The 13,119-nt window shown below is 42.3% G+C and overlaps 1 protein-coding gene across 1 annotated transcript in view; it reads right to left on the reverse strand.

Moving 5' to 3' along the window:
• The window catches only part of SNTG2 (syntrophin gamma 2), a 1,181,343-nt gene that overhangs the window by 459,794 nt on the left and 708,430 nt on the right, over nt 1–13,119 (reverse strand). Inside the window, exon 9 of the mRNA XM_085609593.1 lies at nt 2,475–2,513. Within this exon, the coding sequence (XP_085465719.1) occupies nt 2,475–2,513 (39 nt within the window). The remainder of the gene's footprint in view (nt 1–2,474; nt 2,514–13,119) is intronic.

The raw sequence follows: 13,119 nt of genomic DNA on the forward strand, positions 1-13,119 counted from the left end.
TCGGGTACCTTCCTCAATTAATAGATTTTCTCGAGTTTTATTTGAATTCTCTCTACCTTTCTCTTCCTGTCTGAGTGCTTTTTCTGTACGTCTATATGATTCTTTACGCCATAATTCAATGGCATCTTTCTGTGACTGTCTGGCTTTCTTTTTCCATAATTCTTCTTCTACTCTCATGATGCTATCTGCATCCCAGGTCCCAGCTGCGGGCCATCTCTGATTTTCTGGCAAATCCTTGGTGTAGTCCACCCATAAATCAAGAAATAATACGGCATCTAGGCCATGCTTATGATACATAAAGTACCCTGGAGTATCCCTTGGTGGGATGGGAACAGCTTCTTCGAGTACACCTTTTCTAGTTTTGATCTGTCTTAGTTTCGAAAAGAGCGGCATTTTTAGACCTTATTACTAGAACACACTTTATACAAGGAACACAATAATGAACAGTCATTCACACCACAATATATAGAACGTATTAAAACATTTTAACACTTAACAGTTTTAACGAACGATGATAACTAATAGAAAACTAGTTACTGACATAATACTGACACTAGATAATACTTATTTATATGCAAGACATACTATATATACTGCTAAACAGTACAGATACACTGCTGAAACAGTACAGACCGGATTTGTGTACCCAAACCCGTCTTGACCGGCACAGACTATGTGCACGTAAAATGCCTCCCCGGTAATGGTACTCACCGGGTAGCTCGGAACGGAAGGCCTCGGAACGGAACTGAAACTGGACCGGACTGGACTCGACTCGACTGGACTCGGAACTTCGGAACCTGGTGGGCCTCTGTATACCTCGGATCTTGCTCTCTCAGCTAGGCTCTGGTCGGGATACTTCGCACTTCTCACCGCCTCGTCTGGGTGTTGATCGCAGCCTCAGTCGCCCCCGCTTGGCCGGAGGGAGATACAGGAAATCCTGCAGGTACGCGTTTTTGTCCGTTCAGCTGTGGCAGGAGACCGGGCCTGCAACGCACCTCCGGCGCGTGAGATGAGAAAGTGTCCCTGTTCGGGCGCCAATTTATGTGGTAAATATTTCATTACCGGTACTATTTTTTATGCGGTAAAGTCTAGTAAGAATAACTCAGTAAATATAAGAGGCAGAATCCGTGGTATTAGAGGTTTTAAAAGGCTTTATTCCTATACAAAGGAATACAATTCGAATTGTAGGCTTCTATTCCATCACCACGAAAGTTCAGGAAGGAAGGGCATACATTATTGACAGATAATCGGTTTTATAGGAAAATGCATTACAGTGAAACAGATGCAAGAGGCGTAACAGCTGATAATACAGATAAAATGTGCATACGTAACTAATAAAGGTGGTCATATTGGCGTAATTTAATAAACGTCATTATACATGATGTCACAAGTGGGTGGATCCATGAAAGAATCCTGCAATGTCAGCAGAAATATTTGGCAGAGATGCGCGCGCAGCCGCATGACGTGTGATTGACGTGCAACTAGAGGGTGAAGGGGACTTGACATTTAGCTTTACATGTGGAGACAAAAGTCTGGGGGTTATGTCAACCTAATCCCAAATCATATCTGATATCCTATGTTTAAAGAACTGTGTTATCCAAAAGGAAAGGTCTCTAGGATAGAATCTATTCTATACTGACTGTTAGTGCGTGTACAAGCGTCTAAGTGTCTACATGAGATGCGAGGGGGTAGGAATATTCCATGGTAACAGGGCCATGAATTACTTGCATGAGGACAGCGAGGCCTGGCCCTTTGCACGGTAGCTGGAGGAATGTTTACCTAAACTACTAGACAGGAATGCATCGGATGAGGAGCGGAGTAGATAATCTTGAAGGTGAAATACAGTTTTTGGCAGGCCACAGGCTGGATCAGGCACCGTTAGCCGCGCAGGGAGTAGGACAAAGTTCATAGATACAGATGCAGGCTCAGACTGGAGCTTTCAGAGGCAGAAGACAGGAAAAGGCTTGATGACAGAATTCAGGGCCTACTCGCCTGAATCTGTAAAATGTGGAAAGTGAACCACATAAAGTCGGTGGCCTTTCATACTTAGGAATGGAATATCTGACCCATTCATGGCGGATCTGAAAGAGGACATGTTGATGGTGGACGCACATGTATTTGCGTCTTCAAAACTGGAACTGGAGGGAACATACATGTATTCATAGCATGCACATGGAGCCGTTGGGGTCTACGATAGGGGACATAACTGATCACAAAATTCATATTTCCTCACTGTGATCTCTTCTTTTTACCTTTTCCCTTTCTTACTAACTCAGGATGGAAAAATATTAATAGCAGGATTTAGTCACATAGTTTAAATAACGGTATAGAAAGCCACATTACACCTGATACCTTGTACACACTTTGCAGCGTCTCTGTTAAAAACCATTTCATTGTGAAACAAAGGGTAATATAGATGGTAATTTCATGGTTATGAAGATATATTTTCTCATAAAAGCATAAAATTGTTCTACCTTGTCACAGGGAGAGCAGCATTTGTTGGTCATTTGAATCTGAAAAGAAAAAATATATAAATATGTAAATAATGCATTATATAATGAGTTATATTATTATATAACAAGATATGCATTTCTATTGTTCTAACAAATATGAAATAACTTGAGTCACATCGATTGGCTGATCCTATAATCAGAGGTAATGTCACATTTCCACTCAGAGCATCGCATCATCTTTCTCCACTGTGCTAGTTTTTCATTATCTTACTGTGAATATGAAGAGAAATATCTAACAGGCACATCTAACGATACTCCTCAATCCCCTTTTGCTCTCAGCTTTGTTGCTTTGCGGATAGGGTAACTCCATATAAACCCCCTACGTACATAAACACACACAAACAGTTTGAAACTCTGATCCGTGTGTGACTATGATATTGTATGTTCCTGATGTTTCTATGATTTTGAAGACAGGACCATGAGAAAATTCTAAATATATCATGTGTTTCAGAGATATAAAAACTTGCCAAATGGGATTCATTGTGGAAAAGTTAATTCTCAGTATATGCTTTCTGGCCAATGTTGATATGTTAATACCATTGTAGAAATGAAATGTAATTTTGTATCTGCTGGAACGAGAATGTTCCCCTGCATTATAACCGTGTGCATCCCTGCTCAAAATGTCCAATTAGATTTATATTGGGTAGTCTCATTTTTATTTTAGCCTTGACATTAATCAAATATACCGTGTGCACAGAGACATACGTCTGCAGTTTACTATGCAAGACCCAAAACTTGTCCTGTGACCTGGAGGGGTGCAACAAGTGTGCCCTCATAGTGGACAGAGGACAACCTTCCCTACCCAGGGTTCAGCACATAAAGCGGCGGTGGCATAATACTGTGTTTTGTGATATAATTTACTAAACCAGCATTTTAAGTCTGTGTCTGTGAGAGTGTGGCCTACTAGCTCCTCTTGTGTAAATTTCTGCTGTTATTGGAAACCTAGAATGTCATGCTATTGATGCAGCAGATAAAACAAAATGTTGTATACCTCCTCTATTTTGCATGTAAATATTAATCATTTAACCGACTAAAATAATAACTTGAATTAACCGTGTGCTGTGTTAAATTAATCAATCGTTCGCACCTTTTGTAAACACCAATTACATGTGGGACTTATTGCTATTTGCATGGCAGAATAACCTAAATAACTAACAATGGTACGCATATTAATAGTAGTATGTGTGGTAATAGAGTATCGCATGATTTATGTCACTTTTGTGATGTTTGCGTTCCCGTTCTGGACCGAAAGGTGAGTTTTATTGCTTTAAATGTTGCTAAAGGCTAGGAAAATACTAATACATAAAGGGATTAGTGAGGGGTTAACATTAGAATCTTCATTTCTTATTACTTTGGCATTTGGGCCTACCAAATCATAGCGTCCAAAATGGAGTTCGTAAGTGGCCACCGTCTCGTGAGCGCGATGCCTACTGCGCAGACTCGGATGGCTCCGTAGACCTCCAAGCGACCCCAAGGCACAGTGTTCCTGGTCAAGGATAGGAACATGGAGGACTGCCAAACTTCAGTCAGTAAAATCTGGTCTAAATGAACAATTGGGACATACAAGCAAAGTTTTACATTGTGGCATAAGGGCACATGGACAGAGGAAGTGAACCAGCAAAATCCATGAGAACCTCAAGAAATATAAAATCGGACGTTTCCAAATATCCAATCATCTGCCTTCTTTGTCTAAGGATGTTTTCAAATCATCCCGAAATGTATTATAAAAAGGGCAGTAGAATAGGGAGAAGTTTAGTATGGAGATCGATTGCAGATCGCACACCTCTACCGGCCCTACAGGCGATGACAGATGCTTGCACGCTTAATGGTCCTTTGGAGATCTTTGGGACTGTAGCGTGCTGAGCAAAGAACTTTCCGGACTTTGAGCCTTTGCCTGTTTTATTGGGACAATTGAACAGCCAAAATTTGGTTTATGCAGAGCCAATTGAATTAGAAAAGTCCCGATAGCAAGAATAGGTAAATATAAAATTTCATGCGATTCGTGTTGATTGATTAAAAACATAAAATTTGATTGACCAAAATGTTAATATTAATTGCCAAAAATTTTAAGATAAACAAGTAATTGATTGACCAAATTTATGAGTTTGTGGTTTGTCGATCAAGTGACTATAGGTTTTCTGATGCTTAAATGTGTTTTAGCTGGTTCTAGATCACCATCAACCAGTCCAACTAATTGGTCCGTCGACCAAGTGGTGGAGTGTCTTGATGTTAAGGTTAGGATCCTATAGGTGGTGATGCAAATGTATATTCTGTAAATAACTTTTCCTCCCTATAGGTAATAAGGTGCTCCCCCACATGTCCAGCGGATTCATCATTCTCCTGCGTGCAGATACGAGTGCGTAAGTGTGAATGTTGGTGTTATGGGCCCCACCAATGAATGTGTGTGTGTGTGTGAACAAGTGTGGTGATGGACCTGTTACGCAGGGAGGATCTGTAAATTTGCCCCATTTCTGCTGGATCACTATCATCCAGTATGTATGGTGAGTGCATGTGCATATACTGTATGAGTGAGTGACTTGTGTAGTACTAGGACTCTGTGTGTAAGTGTCTCAGTACTGAAGTCAGTGGGGTCCATTTTGAATGTCCCCCGTTTAGAATGGCACATGATGGTGGATGAGGTCAGCTTCTGCAGACATTGGAATTGTATCGCCTGCATTCCTGTGGCAGGAAGGTGGCAATCCAGATACTGAAGTGAGGAGTATGGAGACAGAGTACCTTTAGGAATTCCAAGAAGACTTTGTTTGCAAGGGGGCTGCTAATTAGTTCTTTCTGTGTACGCCCATTTGTCTGATGGTAGGGGAAGGATGGGGCTGTAGTGTCTGTTGTTCAAGGTGAGAAAGTTTCAACATCAGGTCTGCCCTTTCTTCTGTCCCTATTTACTGCTCAGCTTCAGAGAGGCAGAAGTCAAGCGGCTGGGGAATTCTCACACTTTATTGTATCCACATTGTGGGTGCTCCAGTTTGGAAGCAGCCCCACTACTACTTGCTGTGAGAAATATCGCCTTACATGAAAGCTGCATATAGACATCAATCTGAGGGCATTTGAAAGAGGACCAATCCAATCTTATGCAGACTTTTTGGAAGGGGGTCCACGTCTTATTTGAAGAATAAGGACTGGAGTATTCAGACTTTCAACACTGGGCCCAAAGAAATGGAATGCCCTTCCAGATAAGACCTGGAGGTCTTAGCTGTTGACACATAAGTGCAGTAGGCTTTTGACACATAAGTGCAACCTTCAACTTCAGTACTACTTTCCTGTTATGATAGCGCCAAGAGACCTTCGAGTTAATGACACACTCTATAAGAATTCTAAAAAATAAAAAAGTGTATAAAAGTGGGACCAAAGAACCTCACTTTGATCCAGTTCATCATGAAGAAGGGAGTCTTCCACTCAATTTTATACTTGTAACTGCTGCCTTTTGACTACGTCCACACTACAGAAATACAACATACATGCATACATAACACAGATGCCATATTTCTACAGTTTCAAACTCTACTTCAATGTTGTTCAAGTAGATACATCTCTAAATATGCATAACCATCCCTATGTCTGAAGTGCTAAAGTGGTAATCACTCGAAGCTAAATCCACCAAGACTAAACACTGGCACATATTTCTTATCAGGTTCTGTTTTAATTGTCTGGCTATTTCGAGTTGGCCCTCTGGCTGACTTTTAATATAAAAAAAACTAATATATCCTACTTTTTGTGGATGGAAAGCTGAAACCTTTGGCATTCGTGTTCAAAGGCTGTCTTACAACCATAAGAAACTGTATGGAGTATTATTGTCAGTCGCTATATTTCAGCAAAACTTAATTATATTAACCTGACATACTCTACTGAGATTTCAATGTGTAGTCGAAGCACCATCGAGAAACCAGTGCAGGTGTCTGCTTGATAGGCAGTCTCCCAGACGTGAAGTTATAAAATAGCACTGATTCAGCTCTTTAAGTATCAAAGACACCAGGGAGCCCAAAACTGCAGCCGAAATGGTGTATTAAAGTAGCACTTGCAATGCTTACTTTACCTGATACGGCACACTTGTTTTGAATATATTCCTCATATGGTCTCACTCAGGAGTGGCTGTTAGAGCACATGCACCAGGAGGAGAAGGAGGATCATTTCCACCTCATGAGCAGCACCAGGTGCCAGGCTTCATGCATAGTCAAGAGCACAGGCTAGTTGACTATGACAATGTTGTTGTGTTTGGTGTTGTTCAAACCACAGAATGATGCACTAAGGGTACAAGTAGGGCAGTTCTGAGGTTTTGTTTCCTTGACTTCCCTGGTCCTGTGGAGGCCTTGAATCTTTGCAGGCCAAAACACGTTGACATTCTTTGAAGGAGTATGACAACATTAATTATTAAGCCTAGGGCTAAGTTAGGAGGATCAGCAGGCCTTTGACCTTGCTCCCCCATCTGGTTAAGCACTACCTTCAGGTAATTTGCCTACTGAATAGTTTGGCCAATCACGTCTTCTTGTTTTTTTAATACAGGAAGTCACGAAAGAAACATGTAAGTCATTTAAGAAACATGCAATGTTTAACCCTTTGGGCGCCGCCGGAATTTCCCCTCGGTGCGGGAAAATTCCATGCGTGCGCAGATCCGACAGCTCCCGGCCGTCGGACGCTGTCAGGATCCCTAATGTGAGTCCCAAAGCGAAGCGCAAGGAACTTAGTTCAATAGGCATTTTGGTTTCGAATGAGCTTCAATGGTCGAGTTTGTGGCATGCCCGCAATTCCAAGATGGCCGCTCAGGCGCTGGGGTCTGCGGTCTAGTTGTTTACAAATCCAGAGAGACGATGTGACGTGCGCACGCCTGAAGTAATGCGCACTTCACCAAGGCATTTCCTCAGAGAAGACGTGTTCGAGTGTGTTCCCAGTTCTGAAGTGAATTTTTTGAGTAAGAAGCTTTCCAGAGTAACGCTAGAGAGTAGTTCCGAGTCAAGAAACCGATACTTACCGAAGAGGTCAGAAAAGCCGCTAGAGTCCGTAGGGGGCTATTTACCGGAAGTCGAGTACGGAGTCACCTCGTCTCTACAGGGAAAAAACGAGTGAAGACTTCAGCCGCACCTGAAAAGAAAACCGAAGAAAGCTAAGTGAATTACTGATAGATTATTCGTTCACATTAAAATGTAAGCAGTGTTTGGTAACGCAATAAGTATAACACTTACCAAGGTCAGCAGAGATCAGCATACAGAGTCCTGTAACAGAAAATGAAGAACATTATAGGATTTACTGAGAAACGGTTCCTAAGGAAAAATTCATAGACAATACCAACAGTTAACTAGGAAAGTAAGGAGAAAGACTTACCAGAGTTATAGCAGCTCCGCAGTAACCTAAGGGGAGGAAGCAAACAGGAAAAGTTAAAAGCACAAAAGGCTCAATTTAGAAGACGACAGTTTTTAGAATAGCAAGAGGCAAGAAAAGAAAGAAGAGAAATCACGAGAAGAAAGAGAAGGCCACACACAGAAACATTAATGGTAGGTTTAAAAGAGAAAGAGTTAGAAGATGTTTAAAAACAAAGAATAAATAGGTATAATAAAAAGATATATGTTTTACAGATAATTAGTGACATCAATAACAAGAAAGAAGAAAAGGCAGAGTTGAACAGGAAGAGAGGCACAGAGTTCAGGATTCTGGGTAGGTAGAAAAATCATAAGAGAAGAGAAGAAAAGAGACAGAATAGAGTAGAGAAGGAATAATAATTTGTTGTGTGCTTAGTTACCCTTAGGAGTCTTCAGAAGGCAGAGTGATAGCTGAAGAAGAATTACAGATAGGAAAACCAGAAGGTCCAGAACCAGTCTCTTCTATCGTTTATTATTTTATCCAATTTCCCCCTTCCCCCTTGCTGATCAGTTCAAGCCAAAGACATTTCTTGGGGCTGAGTGATTAGTAGTGGGAGTCGGGAATCTAGCGACTTCTGTTCCTGTGCAAGACAACGGTAACCAGCGAGAAGCTGAAGGTGAGCTCTGACAGAGTGAAGTGCCCACGTATTAATCTTGCACCCGAACAGAAAAGAAATGGTTGAGGGAATAAATTTACAGACCTTAGAGTCAGTCCTAGAGGCGATACAAAAGGAATTGGTAGGAGTTAAGGAAGAGAATCAAAGTCTAAGGCAGGAGGTCATGAATTCTAGGAAAGAGACGGCAGAATTAGCACAGAGGATAAGACAACCGTATTCAACTGGAAGGGAGGGTCCCACCACATCAATGGGAGACGCAAATAAGCTAACAACACAAGTAATCCATTCCTTATCGCCAGTGATACCGTTGGCAGCGCCAGAGAGATTTAGTGGAGACCCACAAAAGGCGCAGGTGTTTATTACACAATGTTCACTTCATTTCTTGTGTCGCCCTTCTATCTTTCCTGATGCGCAATCTAAGGTAGCCTTCATTTTGTCATCTTTAAGTGGAGATGCAGCGGCATGGTCGATGCCGATAGTCTCACAAGATGATCCATTATTGCAGAATTTTGATGAGTTCAAGAAAGAATTTCTGAGAATCTTTGACTGGAGACAGATCTCTCAAGCAGTAGATAACGAACTCTTGGAATTGAAGCAGGGAAATAGAGACTTAGTGGCTTATCTAGCTCAATTCAACAAACTTGTAATGGAGACTGATTGGCCAGAGAACAAGAGGACAGCAATATTTTATCGAGGCCTGCGAGATGAACTAAAAGATGGTTTGGCTCAAATACCGAATCGTCCAACTGAAATTTCCGCCCTGATAGACCTAGTGCTAGAACTGGATTTCCGGCAGGGAGAGCGAAGGGGAGAGAGAAGACGAGAGTACAGAAGTACGGTTCCGCGATTCGACCGAGCTAAGGCTGAAACAGGAAGGAGTACAGAAGGAACCACAGGATCTGAACCTATGCAAATAGGAACGATTCGGGGACCGCTCACAAAGGAGGAGAAGGAAAAAAGACGAGCCAACAACTTATGTATGTATTGTGGATCTAATGGACATTTTGTGCGAAATTGTCCAAGAAAGCCAAAGGGTCCATTTAAGCCGAAGGAAAACTCGCAGCACCACCTGTAGAAGGAGTTGTGCAGGTGGATGCGAATCAGAAATCAACTCCTCAGGAACATCGGCTGGCGAATACATTACAGTCGTCTTCGCCCCATTTGATTTTATCTTTTACAATCCGTTTTTGTGAAAAAATAATGAAAGGAGTGACTGTGATGGTGGACTCAGGAGCCACAGGTAATTTCTGCGATCTGAAATTCGCGGCTAAGATTGGGCTGCAAGCAATTGCCAAGGCGAGAAGTGAACAAGTTCGAGCAATCGATGGTACCAATCTATCCTCAGGGCCAATCACGTGTCACACAGAGTTAGTAGAGCTGATTCAAGAAGATGGGCATAGAGAAGCTATACACTTTAATTTAATTGATGCCCCCCAATTTCAACTCATATTGGGACTTCCTTGGCTCACAGAGCACAATCCTTCAATCAATTAGAACAACAGAACAATTGAAATGAACTCAGCATATTGTAGAGAGAACTGTTTTTGGGCTTACGAGGCAATGAGTAAACAGAACCCGGCTCACGCCTTATGTTCAGCTGGAGTCTCCATGTGCGTAATAAATACGCAAACAATTCCACAAGGATATCAAGATTTTGAGGACGTTTTCAATGAACAGGAAGCTGAACAACTGCCGCCTCATCGAGTTTACGATTGCAAAATAGACTTGGAGCCAGGGGCGAATTTGCCTTGCAGTCGAGTGTACGCCTTGACGGAACAAGAGAATCATCACCTGAGGGAGTATATTGACAAGTACCTGGCCAATGGATTTATACGTCCTTCCCAATCGCCAGTGTCCTCGCCACTATTTTTTGTGCCTAAGAAGGAGCAGGGCGAGCTGAGAACGTGCATTGATTATAGAGCCATAAATCGAATAACAAAGAAGAACAGGTATCCTCTTCCCCTTATCTCCGTCTTGTTGGACCAGATCAAAGGAGCACAGATGTTCACGAAGTTGGATTTAAGGGGAGATTATCACCTTATTCGAGTGAGAGAGGGAGACGAGTGGAAGACGGCCTTCAGGACACGCTTGGGCCTATTTGAATACCAGGTGATGCCCTATGGGTTGTGTAATGCGCCTGCAGCGTTTCAACACTTCATAAATGATGTGCTCAGTGAATTCATTGATCAATGTGCAATTGTGTATATTGATGATATACTAATCTACTCAAAGGATACGCAGGAGCATCAAACACAGGTTCGAGGAGTTTTACAAAAACTGCGAGAGAACAAACTATTTGTCAAATTGGAGAAATGTGCTTTTGGAGTTTCACAGGTAGAGTTCTTGGGCTTTGTAATCTCACCAGCAGGAATTCATATGGACTAACGGTAGATTCAAGCCGTACAAGAATGGAAGTCACCCACTTGTGTGAAAGAAGTCCAAGCGTTTATTGGGTTCGAAAATTTCTATCGGAGATTTATTGGAGAATTTTCCAGACGAATACTACCCTTGACACGACTACTGAAGAAAAGGACACGATTCGAATGGTCGGAGGAAGCAGAGCAAGACTTTAAAGATTTGAAGATAGAGTTCACCACTGCGCCTTCATGCCGATCCGATGGAGCCATTTTATGTCGAGACAGATGCCTCGGACCTTGCGATTGGTGGAGTTCTTTCTCAAAGGAATAAGGTAACGGGCCAGTTACACCCGGTGGCTTATCGATCCAGGAAATTGACACCAGCGGAAATCAATTATACGATTACGGAAAAAGAGTTGCTGGCAATAAAAGACGCCTTCAACGAGTGGAAACATTATCTAATGGGGACCCACCACGTGGTAACAGTCTACACTGACCATCGAAACTTAAAATTCCTGAAGTCAGCCAGAACCTTGACACCTCGCCAACTCCGTTGGTCACTGTACTTTGCCGATTACGATTTCGTGATAACTTATCGGCCGGGTGCACAGAATGGAAAGGCGGATGCTTTGTCTAGGTTGGGAACCGGAGAAGAAAGAAGTCCACTAAGCGCTCAAGTGATCATACCGGATACCAAGATTATAGGCGCCACAGATATATTGAACTTTAAGGAAAAAGTAATCCAAGCTCTAACCCCAGAAGAAATGCAGAAATGGGCGCAACTAGAACCTGGAAGAGAAATTCGTGATGAATTACCATTTAAAGAAGGTGCATTGTATCTGCCGACTACAGCATTGCAGAAGCAAGCCTTGCAGGAATGCCATGATCACCTGTTGGCTGGCCACAAGGGAGAGTTCAAGACAGCAGATCTAATTAAAAGAAAATATTGGTGGCCACAAATGAGTAAAGACATAGAACAATATGTAAAGACTTGTGAGATATGCGCTCAGGGAAAATCAGAACGGCACGCTCCTCAAGGGTTGTTGTAACCCCTGCCCATTCCTCCTCATCCTTGGCATACAATCACCCTAGACTTAATTACAGACTTACCATCCTGTCAAGGGACAAATACAATACTAGTAATAGTAGATGCATACACGAAAATGACACACTTCTTGGCCTTAAAGGGAATGCCTACAGCAAAACAGTTAGCAAGGCACTTTAGTACCCAGATTGTCAGATTACATGGAATACCCAAGATCGTAATATCAGACCGGGGAACCCAATTTGTTTCGCATTTCTGGAAGGCTTTTATGAAAGGGTTAGGAGTAGAAACTCATTTTTCCACCAGTTTCCATCCGGAGACGGATGGACGAACGGAAAGGGTGAACCAGGAATTGGAGCAATATTTACGGTTGTTCTTGTTGAAACAGGAGGGAGAATGGCCGGACTACTTGTGGACAGCAGAATTCGCTCATAATAACGCGAAGAATGTGTCCACTGGATATTCCCCGTTCTACTTAAACTATGGTAGACATCCAAATTCAGCAGTGCAAGATGTAGAGCTCACAGTCCCAGCAGTCAAGGATTTGGTAGCTCATTTAAATTCAGTACATGAAATAGCATCAAAGAATCTAGTACAGGCTAAGGAAAAGTATAAGAAGTACGCAAATAAGAAAAGAAAGAAACCTCCTCCACTAGGAATAGGAGATAAAGTCTGGTTGAATACAAAAAATGTAAGGCTAAAAGGGAACCGAAAATTTCAGCCACGATTTATCGGCCCTTACCCAATTGCAGAGCAGATCGGTCCAGTGACCTAGAAATTGACTTTACCCTCCCAATTCAAAATTCACCCAGTGTTTCATGTTTCCCTTTTGAAGAAGGCAGTTCCTAATTTGAGAAAAGAATCGATTCCATACCCAATACAGCTAGATACAGGAGTGGAGTTTGAGGTGAAAGAAATTCTGGATTCAAAATTAGTCAGAGGTAAACTGTATTATTTGGTAGATTGGAAAGGCTACGGTTCTGAGGAGCGGTCTTGGGAATTAGATTCAGATGTTCATGCTCCTAGGCTAATAAAACTTTTTTATCAGCGCAATCCAACCAAGCCCAGAGTGGAAGGACTACCCTTGGTGGGGGGTACTGTCAGGATCCCTAATGTGAGTCCCAAAGCGAAGCGCAAGGAACTTAGTTCAATAGGCGTTTCGGTTTCGAATGGGCTTCAATGGCCGAGTTTGTGGCATGCCCGCAATTCCAAGATGGCCGC

This window comes from Triturus cristatus, chromosome 6 (assembly GCF_964204655.1).
Source record: "Triturus cristatus chromosome 6, aTriCri1.1, whole genome shotgun sequence".
In the NCBI taxonomy this organism is placed as follows: Eukaryota; Metazoa; Chordata; class Amphibia; order Caudata; family Salamandridae; genus Triturus; species Triturus cristatus.